Here is a 19,303-nt window from a genome sequence, read left to right on the forward strand (position 1 = left end):
CTGACAGGGACGATCAGTCGTGGGTTTGATCTCTAGGATCGACCTACGAGCCTCATCGACGGTTTTTCCTTAGTAGTTAGGGGTATGCACACACGTGCCCGTTTAGCGAGAATATATCTATAACGTGTATGCTTAGAACATGCACGTGTGTGCGTGCGTTAGGCGTGAGTATGATGTAAGTGAGTTATGTACGTCATGTTTTGTACCCCTCTGAAAAAGAACCACATAAACCTTAACTCGATACTCAAGCATATAATAAACATAAATGATAAGTCTCAACCAAAGACATAAGTGAGCGTAGGGGTGAAAACGGACGGAAACGGTCAGAAAACCCCTCTACCGTTTTTACTTTCACATTTTCTCAGCCGGACGGAAACGAAAACAGAATAGACGGGAACAGGAAAAAACGAAAACGGACTGAAAAAAAAGAGGATACGACACCGGGACGGAACGGAATTTTCCCGTTCCGTTTTCATCCCTACCGGTCCTGGGATTGGGAGATTTTGGTGTGGCGTGGACGGGCAAGACGAGGGACCAACTTATGAGAAATTGAATTCTTGCAGGGGGTTCTGAGAAACCGTCACGGTGCCGTTGGATGCTGATCAGATGGCCTCCGGTCGCCGTTTGCACGGTTGCACCAACAGGTAGCGGGATGTGCCAACTAGGTTACCCCTGCTACAGTTCAACAGCGCGCGTACACCAGGCACCAGCTTTGTCGCACAGTTCGCCGGAACCGAGAAGCGCCATTTGAGAATTTGGGATGGCGCTCGCTAGGGTTTCATCGTCTTCCTCTCCCCGCCTCCTCCCCTCCCCGCTGCTCCACTCCTTCCTCCGCCCCTTCTTCTCCTCCCCCTCGGTCTCTCCCCGCCATCCCTCCCGCCCAAAAAGATTGCCCATCGCCGCCGCCATATCCCAGGCATCACCTTCTCCCCGCGCTGTGAGGGAGGGGGAGACGATGGAGGCGCCGAGGTCCGGCTCCAGGCGCCCCTGGAAGCCCACGTGCTTGTACTACACCCAGGGCAAGTGCACCATGGTGAGATTGCTTCCCCTTCCTCTCCTGTTGTGGGCTTTGTGCTAACTTTTGCGCAAACTAGGCGGCGGTAAATCAGCTATAGTTGTTTGTGTTATGTGCGTGAAATAGCAAGCAATTACAAGCTTGATGCTGGGAGGAATGCATTATGTATGATTAGTTTGGGGCGATGATGATTAGTGAAGCCACGATGCTTCTGGTTGAAACTGAAGGCTTGTAGCAATGAATTTGAAATTTCTAGTTTTGTGGAAGTATTTTTGGAGTTCGGCAACATTAATAAGCATCTGATTTGTTATTGATTCTTCCTGAAAGTGAGGTATGGTTCTCAACTTTTGAGGGAAGCAAATTAACCCAAAGCAATCAGTCAGCTGCTTTTTTTAGTTTGTTTTGATGGAGCGCTGGATTAGAATAGTTTTCTTGCATTAAAGTTTGTGACATGACATGTTTCTACATAGCTTTATGTATGGACAAACTAACAGAACACAATAACTATACACAACTTAATTTCCAATTGGTAATAATTTGATTTCCTCCCTAAGAAAGTTAGAAGGATTAAATTGGCCTTGACTCTGAAATTATGGTCATTTTCAATACTTACTGTTTTTTTAGCATGTTAGTAGTTGCACATAACCAGGCATTTTTGGTTGCCCACATGGTACCTTTTTCTATTTACACTTTCTTTTAGAGCTCTACCAACTTTGGAATCAACAAGTACAAAAAATGAAAGGTGCATCAGCCTGGGTAACAATTGCATTGCGGCACACCTGTACAGTACGCTCTGTACAACCATTTTCTCATTTTAGTTTTGCTCAAATCACTACTTTAGTTTGAAATTCTTCTACCCGGATAGATATGATTGTGGCTTTACTGCCATCTGATTTATCTGCATGGTCCAAATTTGTTCGTCTGATATACTTAGATATACATGGTTATGAGCTGTCAATGGGGAGTTATTTGGAACACTAAAAAGTTCTGGCCATTCGAACTGACTATGCTCATAGTGTGAATAAAGCACATGAAAATAAGTTAATTGTTTGATTCATTCTCCTGACAAGGCTTATCAAGTTCCTCTAAAGAGTTTATAGTCAAGAATAGAGTAAATGAAATGGCTCTCTCACTCCCACCCCACTCTCGTGCTCCCCTTGCCTCCCTCCTACCTACCCCTCGCCATGACCGATCCTAGAGCTCCACTGTTCGCCCAAGCTTCTCTGTGCTGCCATGGAGGGCAGCCTGGGGAATCTGGTGGAGCTTGAGAAGGACAAGCAACTAGCAGATGAAAGATTGGGATTTCCCTATCGGCAAGAAGTTTCAGTTGGAGGTCCTCGCCAAGTTCAAGTCATCGGTACACCATCCGTCCTCCTCTCCTCAGGGATCTTTCTTCTTGCTCGCTGCTTTCCGTTGCTACACCTTTAGGCTGACGGAGGATTCAGTCAATCTCGCTTTGCATGCTTGTTCGGGAGGTGCACCTGGTTTTCATGTTGCTCATAAGAAGGATTGTCATTTTCGGTTTTTGGTTTCTTCCAAACATGTTGGTTTTCTAGTCTGCTCCCTTAAAAAAATCATCACAAAACATTTTGATGTTTACTTCCATCTTTTGTGAGATGGTGACAATTGGGGGAAGGAGCAGAAACAATAGAATCGGGAAGAACAAGTGAGTTGGACCCTTGTCACGCACCGCAAATCCAAGAAGAAGCATGACAAGAGAGCCACATTCAGGTAAAAGATAACTCAAAACTCTCTGGTCAGAAATTTCAGACCTCCTGAGTTCAGTTCGGTTGTCAAGATCAGCAGTGTTTACTGTAAGATTTAATCTTCACCCAGAAAATTAGTCTTTACTGTTCATCCTTCTGCTCATGGCAGTCAAATCCCAATTGATCGGAGAGTCTTGGGCATTAATTCCCTTGTCGGGCACATGAGCAGGCAAGAGGCGGCACATGCGTGCTTGGTGAACGCGCATGCAGCTCAAGGTGCAACTTCCAACCCCCTCTCTTCCCCTGATTTGTGTTAAATGCTCGAGGGTTGGGCTTATTGTCAGTGACAGCACTGGTGAATTTAGATGTCTTTGTTGCTTCAATTATGGCCATCGAGCAAAGCAGTGTTTGAAGAGGCTGTCAAGCCAAAACTTTAATTGGGCTCGTCTTCTCTTGAGCCCAACGCTGATGGCCACCCATCAATAGCCTCAGTTCATAGCCATGGAGAAAACTCCAGTACTCTCTGCACCTCTTCACCTTACCCCGATTCGCACTGTGCCCCTCCTCAATCCACAAACACTGTGCAATGCTCAAACCCTACATCCATTGATCTGACTGCTTCTTCTGTCACCTCAATGGCGAATTTTGCCGTTCATCCGATGCGCTTCATCCCGCTCGGGATGAGGAATGAAGATGGTGGTCCGCATCGCAAAGTGAGGAGCTATGTTTGCCTGGTTGGTGAACCGGAGAAGAAACATGAGGATTGTGTCATCACAGTAACAGAAGAGGATCTTACCCTGGCGCAGATTCTCTAGTTCATGCATCTGGTCAGAGAATATATCGATGTTGAGGTACGAAAACATGTCCTCTTCTGCTGCCCTCATCCTCATGGAATAGGTCTGTTTCAGGTTAGAGATGCTTGTGAGAGGGACACTTCGATCTTTAGAAACCCCTACTGGATTGGTCAGCACATGTTTAGGTTTGTTAAACATGATGAAGCTCTGAACTTTAAAAGATCTCCCTTTACTAGGACTGGCTGGGTGATGTTGTTAGGATACCCTCTTGACTACAAGGAGCTGAACTACCTTGATCAAGTTTGTGCCTCATTTGGAATGCTTCTACACTGGCACTCAAGCGATCGTAGCTTAGCCCGTATACTGGTCAAAGTGCTTATTGATGATCCTCTAGAAGTACCCAGAAGCTTAGTTATCAAACAAGGCAGATCACTGGATGGAGAAGGGAGGTCATGAACTGTTCCAGTCTATCTCCTCAACACACAACTTGCAGATCAGATGCCACCAGATGAGGATGCCCCTCTGGCAAATAATGGCAACCCACACCCCTTTGTTGGTCCTGTCCACCCAGGAGAACCTGAGTTTGTTGCTAACATGGTTGACCAGCAGTTTGCCCAGCACATTCAGGCAAACCCACGAGTGAATGCTAATGGCCAACAGGATCAGGCTTCCAATGAAAGTTCAGTTAATCAAGGCTCTTCCTCCCCTGATATACATCACTTCATCCAAGGAACAGGCCCCACTCAGGAGGTAGAAGTGCACAGCCAGCAAGTACAGATCAATGAGCATCAGCAGCATCAGCTTCAGGCCACTCACCACACCATAGCACCTCAGCAAGAGCATTCCGGCAGTAATTATGATCTGATTGCCCAATTCCTTGCACATAATCTGAGGAGACTACTGAAGGAATACTCACAGCAGCCTCAAAGCAGTGGGCCTTGTATCCAAACTCTAACCATGCCTACTTCACCCATCAAGGTGAACTTACCAGGTGCCGACATTAGCAGTATCCAGATTGAAGTCCTAGCTTATAGGGCTCATAATAGAGTGGATCCTCTTTCCCCTCTTCTGTTTGTCTTGGCTACAGATCTTCAGTGCATCATCTACAAAGCATGCAGTCAAGGAATCTACAATCTACCAATACCTTCAACTGCAAGCAATGACTTTCAAATAATTCAGTATGCAGATGACACAGTCCTGATCATGAAAGCTTCTCAAAGAGAATTCTGCTGCCTAAAAGGTATTCTGGAGTCTTTCTCTCGGTCAACAGGTCTAAAGGTGAATTAAAGTCTCGCATTGTCCATTGAATGTCTCTGAAGAAAAAGCTACTTACCTTGCTAGTGTCTTTGGGTGCAAACTAGGAGACCTCCCTTTTACATATCTTGGACTACCCCTTGGCACAACAAAACCAAGAGTGGAGGATTATGCACCATTGATGGACATAACTGAGAGATGCCTCACTTCAACCTCCTCTATGCTCACACATGCATGTCAACTTGAATTAGTAAATCCACTTCTCTCATCTCTTCCAACATACACAATGTGTACTCTCAAAGTTCCAATTGCAATGCACAACATTGACAGAGCCAGGAAACACTGTCTCTAGAGGGGATCAGATGTCAATGCTAGAAATAAACCACTTGTAGCCTGGAAGAAAGTTTGCAGACCAAAAGCCAAGGGTGGTCTTGGAGTCATTAGCTTAAGAACACAAAACTTTGCTCTCTTGATCAAAAACCTAGACAAATTCTGCAACAAAAGGGACCTCCCATGGGATAATCTGATTTGGAACGCCCACTACCCCAATGGTGAAGTACCTCATGCCACTCCAGACAAAGGATCTTTTTGGTGGAGAGCAGTGTTACTGGGACATGGGTGCAGGTGTTGGAGTCCGACTCGGGTGATAATGTTCGATACGGTAAACTCTAGAAAATAGGATTCGGGGATTAGTCTAATTTATATTAATATTATATTAAAAATACATTATTTATATTTTTATTTGTAAATAATATTAGTATTTCTGAAATAACATATTAATTTGTGATTAACACATCAGACCATTTGGTTGTAGCTTTGTAGGTATATTGAAATAACACATTAATTTGCAGAAAAATAGAAAAGAAAAAGAAAAAGAGAAAAGAGAAAAGGAAAAGGAATTGGGTTGGCCCAACCCAACAGATCCCTTCCTTGCAGCCCACTAGGGTTTCTAACTATTCCACGCCCCCACTTGAGTCCCGACTGGTCGAGTCTTCCTCTACGCCTGGCTCTTGCTCAACCCTGCCGCCGCCTCCGCCTTCGCCTGCTCAACCCCGCAGCCGCCGCCGCCTCTCCTCCCATGCCACCGCCTCCTCTCCTCCCCCTGCAACCCCTGCTTCCTCTCCTCCCCTGCCACCTCCTCTCCTTTTGATGCAGCCAAAGGTGTTGGATCCGCATCGCACCGTGTCGGGTGCGAGTCGACACGCCAAATTTTTTTCGGATACGTGAGTCCCGGTAACATTGGTGGAGAGACATAATAAGCTATGTGACATGCTCAGAGGAATTGTAGGTTGTCAAGTTGGCAATGGTTCAACAGTATTATTCTGGTATGATGTTTGGAGTGGCCATCACATGCAAGAACTCTTCCCAAGGCTTCAATCCTTTGCCAAAAATAAGAATATTTCAGTAGCTGGCTTCCTCATGAATAATATAATAGAGGAACAATTCCACATCCCTCTCACTGAGCAAGCTTTTCAAGAACATCACAGCTTACAAGGATTGATACAAGATCTACATATTCAGAATGATAACAAAGATACATGGCACTATATATGGGGGTCTCAATAGTCAATACTACTCATCGACGAAGTTTTATAACTTCCCATTCCAGAGCATAAAACCTCCCACCTTTGGATCTAGAAATCAAAATGCAACAAGCTGAGAGTCTTCACTTGGCTGCTTCTCATGGATAGACTGACCACAAGAAATCTTCTCATGGAGAAAGAACTTTAATATCAATGGTAATAACTACAATTGTCTTGTGCAGAACTCACACAGAAGAAACAACCCTTCATCCCTTTGGTTGTCAGTTCAGCAGAACATGTGGGCATTATATTGGAATACACTAGAATTTCTCTACAATTCTTCAGCATGATGAAAAAGGCAAAGCAAGATATGCAGTTCCCTTTCATCATGGAGATCTTCACCATAGCAACCTGGAACATTTGGAAGCAAAGGAATAGCCTTATCTTTGAAAACAAGCAGCCTAGTTTCATTTCCTGGATGAAAGGTTTTGTTGATGACTTACTCCTCCAAGCTCACAGATTCAAAGAAAGTGCTAGACCCCTGATCATGACATGGATATAGACCTTACAGTAGTTTTTATGCTCTCTTCTCTCTATTTAAGCTCCCCTCTTCTGTACAGTCTCTTCTTTTTTGTCCCTTTGGACCTTGTTTTTGTACAGTCCTTTTTATATATCTATTAATATATATACTACAGTAGGGGCCTCCCCTATTGTATTCCCCTAAAAAAGAGTAGAGTAAATGGAGATTTTGGACCTTCCACTTTGTGCCTTTGATTCACTTTGGTCCTTCTATTGTAAAACTGTCTACTTTAATCTTCAATGGTTTGACGTAATTGGAAGCTATGTTCCTACTTAATTTTCGTGCACGTGTTATACAGAATCATCAGACCTTACTGCTAGGTGGAGGTATGTCACTAACTTGGATCCTATTACAAGCCACATTTCAATGGCGGATCCAGAAAAAATTGAAAGGATGTGCCTATTCTAGCATGACATATTGCATATGATATGCACTATATCACAAGTCCAATGAAATTAAGTTTCAAATTAAGCAAAATGAATACAAATTGTTCAAACAAGAGTACAAGTTGGTTTTACATGAATATACATTGCAAATTATCTAAAGAAAATTACAACTTCAATTTCACACGATGATGGCTTATATTTTGGAAGCTTTTGATTACATCGTCAAATAAAGAAGAATGGGCTAGAGTAGCGGTATTTTTTCCTTGGGAGACATGGAATAAGATGGTAAAACAGCTTGGATTGTTAGTTCGTAAGGCAAAATCTACACTTTCTTTGCACCCTTGGGTTCAATCACCCTTGGCTTCGGTTGTTAGCTAAAATTGTATGACCTATTTCAACCTTTCATAGAAAGTTGATAGTCCAACAACTCAACTTGGAAATTGCAACAGAAGCGACACTGGTTTTACATCCAGATGCTTTAGTTTGCAAGGATAAATAACTTCATGTCAAGATTGAAGTTGGAATAGGCTTAGGATGAAGAACTCTTTAAAGTTAAACATGAATAATGATGATTCATGGACCAACTTTACAGTAGAACAAAATGAGAATTACCCCACAAACTATGTAGAAAGCAGGTACTAGGTGAATCCAACGAGAAACCAAGTTTCATCAAAGTATTTAGTATAAAGTATGATGCATCAATTTGACTATTTGAGACCAAATCAAAGTATCAGATTATCAGTATGAAGTATGGAACAATCAAACAACTAAACAAAGTAACAGACCCTGCGGTTGTGCGGCACTGGGGTCTGGGGTCATGTGGGTGGGTCGGGCTGACGCCCGGTGGCCGACGAAGCACGGGCCATAGCGACACGGCCTCACAGCAGGAGCAAAATGGAGAGCGGAGTCCACAGAGACACAAACAAGCATTGGAGGGCAGCAGGGTGCGAGCACTGGCTGAGTGGCCTAGGGTGCCTGTGTGGGTGTGACACGCTCACTTGCTGACACGGTGAAGACTGGAAGCGCCGAGGTGGCTAGGGCGAGTAGGTCAGGGGCATCGGGCGACTGGTGAGCATGTTAGGGGCTTGGAGTTGGGGATCAGACGAGTTGGATTAGGCCAAAAACTAGGGTACTTTAAATTTTTTTGGGTGTACCCCGGCCCACCCCCTAGATCCACCCTGGCCACACTTAATAGGAAAAACAAGCAAAGCATACTTCTGTTCTGAACCATACAAATTGTCATCGGTCGTCCAGTCCCACAAATCAGCCATGAATGAACCATAGGAGGAATACAAGTAGTAGCCACAATGTTGATGAGCTTACAAGCTCTGTAGCTCTGCTTTGATGCTATGAATGGCCTTGTTATCTAAATTGTTCTACCAGTGGTAGGCTATTGGTAGCATATTGTAGACGGGTAATTGGGATAACTAGATTGCCCTGCCTAGTAGGCTCTAACCTTTACTTTGTTTATTTCTTTGTTTGATCTTAATACACAACTATTGCTAACTATATATAGTCGGCCAACTAAAGTGTCTCAATTCTAATCCAACTAACTATTAAACCGAATCTAACTCTATCTCCTAGCTGATTCTATCTCTAAACAAATTAATTCCTAAATTACCAAACTTATCTCCTAATTAAAAAGATAACCTATCTCCTAACTGATCTCATACTCTATTGCGCCTATATTCCATAACATTTTCCTCCTCACCATGAAACAACTCGTCCTCGAGCTATGGTGGTGGCCATGGCTGCAACCCATGGAAGCCCTATGCTAATGAAAGTCTGATGTTCTTGGAAGGTTCCTTGTACTTGAACATGCCCACATTGTAAAAGATGGAGGTGATATCATCCTTGTTTCTTAGCATAGACACCGCTGTAGCAGCTAAGGACAACTGGATTGAGAGAGACATTTGTCACTGGCAATGCAATTGACAGCAGAGCAGAAGTAATAGGTGGTTGTTTGATGACTAGTGACGCCATAGATGGAAGCAGTGTTGTCTCATGCTTTGCCTCTACGTCCATGCATGTGACGACAGGAATTGGTAGCACTATGGTAGGCTCTGGTTGTGTGGCCACAAGAGCAGATGGTAGTGCTTCAGAGTTAAGCCAGCACTGATAACGGTGAAGTGACTTGTGCTAATGCGACCGTTGGGGCAGGTGGTGGTAGCATGTCCACTGCATTGGTTCTGAAATATTTCACCCATTTAAGTAGACAAGTCTTGATTGCTTCAACCTTCACCAAAACCTTCTTCGTCATCTTGCTGAGAAGCTCTATAGTGTAGGTGCGTCACCCATGATGAGGGGTGCAGGCTGGTTGTTGGGGATACAACAATGGTTGGCGAGTAGGCGGCGGCAGCTGGAGGGTAGAAGGATCAGGGTAGCGGTTGCTGCAGGGAAAACGGAACAACGACGACGTGGTGCAGCAGGGGGGCAACGGCGACATGGTGTAGCAGGAGTTGGTGGAGCGGCGGCGGCATGGAAGACAGGTGCAGGAATAGGGCTCTTATACCAAATATTGTAGATGGGTAACTGCGAAAACTAGATCGTCCTGCCAAGCAGGTTCTGATCTTACTTTGTTTATTTCTTTGCTTAATTCAACTTTATCTCCTAGCTGATTCTATTTGTAAACAAATCAAATCCTTATCACCTAATTAAAAAGGTAACATATCTCCTAACTTGATCTCATGCTCCATTGCACCCATATTCCATAACATAGCATCAGTGCCCCATTGATCCTTCCAAAAGTTTACCTGTCCTGGCCTTGTTCCATGGTTCTTAATGCTTTTTGCACAAAGATCTTAGCATTTTCCGTATTTCCTCCTACTCCCTTGATGCTTGTCAAATGCATTGAAAGAAAGATGGCGTGCACATGTGTGCACACAAACAATCCAAAAAATTGCAAAATACATCTGCTTCGTTAGCAGATTGGATGGATGTCAATAGTCTTAGTGTGTAGGAATTCTACTAATTGATTTGGGTATCAAATATCAATCTTTGATTTGGAGCATGATGCATGCCAGGACCCACCTCCACAATATGTAATGATGGATATGTCTCGACCTAACTCCATCTGGCAAGTAACTAGAGATGATCACATGGATGGTTTTAACCAAAACGGTTTTAATCAACTAAGCCTTTTAAACAAATTACTCTGCTTCTCTTCACCATGAAACCATTATGGGGAAAGCTTTAAAGTGTCCTTTTTTATAGTAGAGGCACCAAAATAAGTCTATGGGTAAAGTGCAGAGGCCAAAATGTTACTCTTTTTTCCCATTATTAATAGTTAGAAATAGTCACTAGAACTTTGGGACGATCGGGTCAAGGGATGTGGTACAACACCTGACAAAATTGCGGTGCGATGGAGGTATACCTTTTCGGGACGCTAGTTTGGAACGTGGAATGTGACCCCAGATAATCTGAGTTGATGACTCAGGTCGATAGCCTATTTTCTCTCTCTCTCCCTCCCCTCCCCTTCCCCACCTTATCCTCTCCCCCTACTTGAACCAACCTTATCCCCTACCTAGCTACATCCTAAGCGGCACACAACATCTCTCTCTCATTTGTCCGTGGCTCTCCCTAACTCTTTACATCCTCTTCCCCGAGATGCTCTGCTTCGGCTCTATCACAGTCGCCACACCTCTCTCTCTCTCTCTCTCTCTCTCTCCATTGCCTCCTCGTGATGGCGTGCCAATGGGGTGGTGACGGCGCTGACCAAGCAGTCATACCTGTGGGTGCGGCTTCGTGTGATGGCTCGCCGGTAGGGTGGCGATAGAGCAGGGGTGTGGGTGATGGTGGCGTCGAAGGGCGGAAGTGGCGGCTGAAAGTTCTCGTCCTCAACTCCGCTGGATCCACGCCACCACCACGACCTTCCCGCCGGAACTGCTGTGCCAACAACCCCCTTCTCTCCGGAGGCTGGATCTGCATCGCCATGCCATGGGTGCGGCTCCACGTGATGGCACGCGGGCGGGGTGGCGTCCCGGTGGCGACCCAGGGTGTCTCGACGACGATCCAGACACACGATCCAGGTCGTTCGATCTGGGGTCGTTGATCGCGCCTTTGACCCTGACCCTTGTGACTAAGATATTCTGAATTTGTATTAAATATGTTACTCCATTTTCTATAACGATGTAGTCTTCGTAATGTATTTGGGCATTTGGCAACTATTGATTGGTGCATGAGAACTCATAAATGAGTTTAGCTGTCTGAGGAAGTAGTGAGTGATATCTGTCACTGGTCGGATTTGTTAGAGTAATATCTCATGGTACATTTGGGTCATTCACCTGATGGATTTAAGCCATGCCTGACGGATTTGTTAGAGTCCATGCTATTCAACTAAATAAATCATATGCAAATGAAGATAAAACTAGGCAAGAATAGTTCTGGAAATCACCTGATGGATTTAAGCCATGCTTAACTTTAGTATTCCATAAGTAGATTGGAAGTGCCAAAAAAATTATGTAAAAATCTCCTTGTATGTACATAGGAAGAGAGATACAAATTGAAGACTAGACTCTTAGAAACTTGAGATATGATTCCCTGTTAAATTTAGAAGGTCCACAGCACAAGTATTGAACTGGTTGGGTTCTTGTTGGTTTACAAAGATACTAGCCGTTACCTTAAAATGCATTTAAACAGATGTTGAGTAAGCTAAAGACTTTAGTCTTGTCTTCTTTATCGAAGCACTACTGTAATTAAATATTTACTTCTTCAGATGAATGATGCATTGCATCTCGAGAAGTTCAGTCACAATTTGATGATGGACCTTCCAGTGAATGCGTCAGCCGCAGATAAAGTGAAGCCTCAGAAACTGGATTATTTTCTGATTCTTGATTTAGAGGGTAAGGTTGAAATTCTTGAATTCCCGGTCGTGATGATTGATGCGCAAAGTATGGAATTTATCGATTCGTTTCACAGGTATACCTTATTTGTTATTAGAGATTGTCACTGTTACTCCATGCAGTAAATAACTTGTAATCTCTATAATTTTCTGTATAAATTATTTCAGATGGTAGTATCCTTTCAGTTGTTCAAGTGTGTAAGCTTTAATGTTTAATTGATTTGTCATTTCATTCAATCAAACGTGTACAATTTTTTCCAAGACCAGAGCGAATTATGCAAACCGGTGGGAATGGTTAAGCTAATGCTAAGATGAAATTTGGAAAGAAAAAACAATGGCATGTTAGGCTTTTCCTTCCTTTTCTTCTTTCCTTTTTTTTGGGGGTGGGTCCTATGGGCTACTTTCTTTACTGGTTTTTTTTATAGTGCTTCAGGTTTTAGTTACACTTCAAATGCTAAAGTGTTGATACTTATGTTTTATAATTTAGTCCACGGTCCGCACAGTCATATACATTCTTTCTTGTCTTATACATGAAATTTCAACATTCTTGCAGTATTTCCTTATTTCTTTTGAGATTGACTGTGACAATACTGTAACTACATCTCCCTCTCTTGTATTTTGATCATAGGTTTGTGCGACCAACCGCAATGAGTGAGCTAAGAATAACAGAATACATAGAAGGGAAATATGGAAAATTTGGAGTTGACCGGTATGTACAGCATTATTTCACTCTTATGTTACCCTCGTCACTTTAATTTATATACGATTGATTGCAAATTTCAATAAGTGATACATCATTGACTTAAAGGAATTTTGTTCAAATTAAGTTCATTTAGGCCTTATCATCAATTTAGTGGTTTAGTCGGTGACTTCTTGGGCAAACTCGGGCTTCAGTAATTTTATTTCTACCAATTGTCAGTTTTGAACTTAAGTTTGGTATTTTGTAAACTAAGATCTAGGTTTAATTCATGGCTTGTTGCTTTTATTTATAGCACACAAGAAAAATATTCCTTAAATTGTTATTTCTTGATCATCATCGCGTTTGTTTCTGAGCATAATTACGAAAATATTCTTTGTACTGCCTCTGTTCTTTTGTACTTGACTCTTTTGACTTTTTACGCACTTCAAGATATGACTTTGACCATTACTTTTTTATAGCTTTAAATTAAGATATAATAATAAATTCCATGATTTCTAATGACAAATGTAATTATACAATTTTGATATAACAAATCTATATAGTTTTATACATACAAACGGTCAAACCTTTCTAAGGTTGACGACGCGGATTCTAGAACGTCAAGTACAAAAAAGAAAGGAGGTAGTACTATGTTTGCAATTTGGTGCATGGTGTCGATCAAGAAAACATGGCATGGATCAAGGGTAGATTAGATAGTGGTATGCATGGGTAGAGGTGTTCGTACACAGTTTGAACAGTTTCAGCAAAACCATTTCATGCCCAGTCTTACCTTCACCATTAGCTTGGCCCGCGCTGCTCCCACTGCTCACCTGGCGGCCACATGCATGGTTTTGTCTGGTTCAGCAAACCCATTCTGTTCAGCCCTAATTATGGGAGAACCAACAGTCCAGATCACATCCAGTATGTATGAGTATGAAACACAAATTTACTACGTGAAGCACTTGCTACATGAAGTCATGAATTATTTTCCTCTTTTCTTTTTGAACAACAGAAGTGTAGAGCCTTTTGCAGGGTGGACCAGGGCTAGGAGTAAGTTGTGTAATGTAAGGAACCCCCATAAGAGAAGGCCCACATTGCCGGCTGCCTTGTAGCTCTAGGTGGTTAGTACTGCGGCCTCCATGGACACGAAACAAGGAGTTACTGGGATTTAATAAGTTGACAGTATAGATGAGCAGGGCAAAATTGCCCAAATAAAAGTTTGATATTTTTTGAACTTGTAGACAAACTTCTTATATTAGTGCTGTTGTGCTAAACTATTCTGGAGGCTAGACGTGTATTCCTTAAATGTATGGTTATTTTTAATTAATCCATACTAACAACATCATTTATTGTATAACAGTGTATGGCATGACACTGCTATAACTTTCAAGGAAGTGCTGCAAGAGTTTGAGGACTGGATTGGAAATCACAACCTGTGGAGTAAGGAGCAAGGAGGATCACTCAACAGTGCAGCATTTGTTACTTGGTAACTTACTGCTTCTACATTATAGCAAATTACTCATTAGCTTCTGTTTAAACATCCCTTTAAATTCTGCTCATCGAATCATTGTACGATATACGTTATTTGTGTTTAACTCAGTTAATCTGTTTTTGATGCTTTAGACTTTAAGAGACTAAAAGTCACGCTTCTCTTAATATGGTAGTGGAAATTGGGATTTGAAAACGAAGGTCCCTGAGCAGTGCAGGGTTTCAAAAATAAAGTTGCCTACTTATTTTATGGAGTGGATTAATTTGAAGGATATCTACCTCAACTTCTATAACAGAAGGGTAATTAAATTGCACCTGGTGTAATTCTTTGATTTGTGAGACTAGGACTTGAATGTTCATTTGCAGTTCAACTTTAAGCTAAAGTATGAACCTTATAGATTCTTACTGGTATGTGTTTTTCTAGGCAACTGGAATGATGACAATGATGAGGGAGCTTCAAATGCCAATTGTTGGAAGCCACCATCTTGGAATAGACGATTCAAAAAATATAGCAAGAGTAGTTCAGCGCATGCTTGCTGATGGTGCTGTGATTAAAATTACTGCAAAGAGGCAATCAGCTACTGGCGATGTGAAATTTCTTTTCAAGAACCGAATCAGGTGATTGAAAAGTGTGACATGCAAATTTTAAACGTGGCTAAGCTGATGAGAATGCTGTCCAGTGGACAGGAGTAGCAACTGCATGGTCAATGCCAAGAGTTTGTGTTGATGAATTGTCTAGCTATTACTTTCAACATTCCAGACTGACCATTTATTGAAGATCTGATGATGTTATATCATTGGCTGAATGTCATATCAAACTTCTAGAGCAGACCAAGATCAAATTGAGAATGCAATACATATCTATCGCATGGCGGATCAAATATTCCTGAAATCAGGATTTTTCGACTCAGCGATCAGCATCCAAATTAATGGGTCAGATAGATATGGCCATCGTTCATTATGTTAGCGTGTACTTGCAAATTAATTGGTGAGATAGATATGGACATATGGTCATCATTCATTATGTTAGCGTGTACTTCATATGCTTGGTAGTAGCCATGTGAAGGTACATGTTCCTGCATTAGTCTTGAATGCTGTGCTAACTCGTTGCTGGTAACATATGTAGCTATTTTTATTTGTTGAACTGGCATCGTGTATGTAGTATTTACTCTTTGTGTTAAAGGGAACGAGAACTGAGGCTGGTCCAACTCACTCACAGTTCCAGAAATGTTGATAAATCAGCAGTATCATTTTCTTCCCAAATTTCAGGTGTCATGGCACCAAACGATCCCACAGTATGGTTCTTCCTCCTGTGGTTAACGTGCCACCTTAGACTCGGACAACCCGCCCTGTGCACCACTGTTTTTGCAAGATCTTGCACCTAGCGGCTCCGTGGAGGTGTAAATGGTGGAAATTAATTGTGGGTGCTAATGGTGGGGAGGTTGGAACGACCGACTACATGGAAGCTGCAAACCTGGTCTTGTAGGTGGAGAAGATGAGGTGACCCCTCCAATTTTGCAAGTCCTTACAAAAGGTATTATTTATTAGGAAAATTGCAAAGACCACCTACAATTTTCAACCCCCCCCCCTCCCTATAACTACGTTTTTAGGCAAGCTAATACCCATAAATTTTCTTTGAAGTGAAATGACGCCTAAGGTCATTGACCGCAAGATATGGCGCTTGCATGGTTTCTACCTGTGACTTCTACCTTGTCTTCTAGCATCTCTGAGACCATTTAATTATTTCTAGCACTCCGGCAGTACCACTCACAGACGAATATAACAGTTTGGCTAGTGAAAATGGTGCTGGTACGAGTGTTGGACCTGCTGACATGAAGACAATGTTGCGCTCTGTGGGTGGCGTGGTCGCCAATTCGGCTGACAAGGCCGGCGATATGGTGGCCGGTCACAGCGCCTCGTCAGGAGCCTTGGCAGGTACTGGCTCAGCCGGCGTGGCTGGTGGGCGACTTGGCCGGCGCTGGCTGTGGCACAATAGGCAACAGCCCGGCTACTCCACAACATGTTGGTCCGTCTAATGGTGTAAAAGGCAGAATCAAAACCATGTCCTATGCGGAGGTAGCTCGGGATTGGACAGCGAAGAAGTTGCAGGTGTACGAGCGCCAGCGTACAACATCCAACCGGGATGCGGCACCTCCCACGGCAGCTTCACCACCGGCTTCCTCCAAGCTCGAGTCACAGCAGGTGGCGCTCACGAAGGGATGCGCGCCAGCAGCAAGTGCGACCGTGGCTGTGGAGAAAAGATTGACAGACGACGGCGCACGTACATCACCTCATAGCACGCCGGCCACGACTACATCCAAAGAAGGATCCCGCAGAAGTAGCCACGCCAACGCGCTTCTATCTCCGGATGGGATCTCTATAGCAGATGAAGACTCTTTGGCGCTGTTGGCACGCAAAATTTGCACGCGACACCAACACAGACCTCCAACGGATGAAGCTCGAGAGTAAATAGATCGCTACACTTACTTAGTAACACATGGTTGATTTACAAGCTAATCAATATAGAGTATCTCGATTATGTGGAGATGCATGAACATTTTACAAGCTAACTGACAAAAAAGATAACTAGCTAAACTAAACTAAACCCTAAGAACGAAAGAATGATTCTAGTAGATTAAAGTTGATTGTGTTTCTCCGAATCGGCAATCCCCTTTTTTAAGGGCATGGGTCTTTGCTAAGTAGTCGTTCAAAACTCTTGTTCAACTCGACCACATAGATATAGAATATCTTAACTCTATTTTTATCTTACCCTAGCCGAGAAGATTTTATCCTATTCAATCACGTATGTTCCATAATGTATCTCTAAACTATAAAATGAACACCTAACCGAATAGCCTCTCACACGTTGCACAATTTGATCTGTATATTCCAATATAGAAAGCCCATGTTTCTACACCAAAAACCATCACTTTTATTATGTTGTATGTATTTCCAAAGTATGCCAAAATATGCTATAAAAACCAGAAAAATGTTACATCATTAACCGAAAAATGTTTTATAATTTACCAAAAAAATCGATTTGGTAACAAAACCAAAAAATATTATGTAACTAACCAAAAATGTTATATAACTAACTGAAAAATGTTGAACTAGTTAGGAAACTGAAAAATATTGCAATTAAACAGAAAACATTGAACTAGCCACAAAACCGGAAATTGTTGGATAATTAACCGAAAAACATTGAACTAGTCACGGACCCACAGAATGTTGCATAATTAACCGAAAACACTGAACTAGCCACCAAATCAGAAAATGTTACATAATTAACCAGAAAACTAAAAATTCAAACATATACTCTTATCCTGATCATCATAGATGCCAATTCTAATTATCAACAGACGAATGCTATGAGATGGACAGCTGCGTGAAACCTAGACTATCAAGCATCAGGTACAAAGAGGTGGTCACCAACAAAAGCTTGCCTCTAACAGTACAAATACAGCAGGTCCAATAGGTACGCCTCAGTCTACTTCTAATCACAGTTGCAATTTCTCTGAGTACGTGAAAAACAGTAAAAAAAAAAAGATATGATTGAGTGATGTAATTCTGCAACCCATCACTTATGTAGTCTTAAGATGGGATCGGATCTTGACCCGCCGTTGATAACAGATCATCAGTGACGGATAATAAGATCCGAATAATGTTACCTGTCACTTATCACATTGGTGACGGGTCATAACTACACCCTTTATTTATTAGCTAGTCATAAGTGATGGATCTCTCTGCACCAGTTATAAGTGAAAGGTCATAACTACACCCACCACTTATTATTTGATCATAAGTGATGACTCTCCCTGAACCAGTCATAAGTGATGGGTCACGACATCTCCGTGCAGCAGTGATAAGTGAAGGGTCATGTTACGACCCGTCACTTATGACTGGTATAGGTGACAGCTTATATTGCGACTCATCATCGATGACTTAGCTCTGTTATAAGAGTTGGCCAGCTACTGTGCATGCAAAATAGACTCAACAACACTGCATGCACAGTATATCTGGCGATTTTGTTTGGTTTCACCAGAGACTCTCCAATATCTTATGAAGTTTGAATTGTTGCTAGGTCTTTGAAGGTTTGCATATCCCCCTTTCCTCCTTCTCTAACCCCTATTTAATCTTAATTTTTTGTGCTTTGAGTTGTAATCGATCATTTTGCATCTTTATCTAAAATTTTAGTACAAATGAGTTGTATTTATGTTAGATTTGATACTAGGTTTGTCCGATCTACCGTGAGATGCCATAGATCTAGTGTAACTGTATGAAATTTTTAATCGTATACATAATCACGCAATCAAGGTAATTGTTAATGAAGAATGAATATTTTTATATTGTAGATGGTGGACAAAAGTTGTACCTTAAGACCCGAACTTGTCCGGAGTACTTTAGTGGGGTGAAGTATTTCATGAGTGCTACTTGGACAGATATGAAAGATCATAGTAAAACGACAATGTATTGTTCATGTCGTGATTGCAGGAATGATAAGAAGTTCACAAAACCAGATAATGTCCATGCACACTTGGTCATGCATGGATTTAAAAATAATTATACATGTTGGAACAAATATGGTGAGGAAGGTTTTAACGAAGGAGAGATGGATCGGGGCCTTAATGCCGACAATGTGAATCAAGAACTTACACCCGGTGATATAGATCATGATTTCAGGGACGATGACATGTTAGGTTTCAATGATAATGATCTCGATGATTTTGTGGAGAATGTGGACTAGATGGTGTGGGATGTCGAGTGGTATGACAAGTATAATAGTGATGAGTTTGCTAAATTCCAGGAATTTATGCGAGATTCTAAGATGCCCCTTTATCCAAACTATAAGGAGAAGTACACATAACTATTTGGGTACCTAAAGCTTCTACAACTGAAGGCAACCCATGGTTGATGAGAAACCAAGTTAAAATGTGCCTTAGTTTTCTTGTGATGAGTGATCGAGAAAGTGTTGCTTTGGTTTGATGATGTTTTGATTGCATAGCATGTATATGTATTGCAATTATAATCATGACTAGCC

At 42.2% G+C, this 19,303-nt stretch overlaps 1 protein-coding gene across 1 annotated transcript; it reads left to right on the forward strand.

Annotated features, from left to right (window-relative positions):
- Nucleotides 1-684: 684 nt before the first annotated feature.
- LOC133926782 (uncharacterized exonuclease domain-containing protein At3g15140-like) lies at nt 685-15,522 on the forward strand. Its single transcript, XM_062372862.1, has 6 exons — nt 685-1,033; nt 11,973-12,175; nt 12,727-12,807; nt 14,138-14,263; nt 14,442-14,565; nt 14,690-15,522. The coding sequence occupies exons 1-6, from the start codon at nt 761-763 to the stop codon at nt 14,885-14,887; spliced, it is 1,005 nt and encodes a 334-aa protein (XP_062228846.1). The 5' UTR covers nt 685-760; the 3' UTR covers nt 14,888-15,522.
- Nucleotides 15,523-19,303: the final 3,781 nt, after the last annotated feature.

This window comes from Phragmites australis, chromosome 8 (genome assembly GCF_958298935.1).
Source record: "Phragmites australis chromosome 8, lpPhrAust1.1, whole genome shotgun sequence".
NCBI classification, from domain to species: Eukaryota; Viridiplantae; Streptophyta; class Magnoliopsida; order Poales; family Poaceae; genus Phragmites; species Phragmites australis.

Bases quoted from the DNA above. Each gene is read 5' to 3' on its own strand.
- LOC133926782 (XM_062372862.1), top strand. From the start codon at position 761: ATGGCGCTCGCTAGGGTTTCATCGTCTTCCTCTCCCCGCCTCCTCCCC. The intron at 12,176-12,726 runs GTATACCTTATT...TTTTGATCATAG, and splicing joins TTTATCGATTCGTTTCACAG to GTTTGTGCGACCAACCGCAA. The intron at 14,566-14,689 runs GTAATTAAATTG...GTGTTTTTCTAG, and splicing joins TCAACTTCTATAACAGAAGG to GCAACTGGAATGATGACAAT.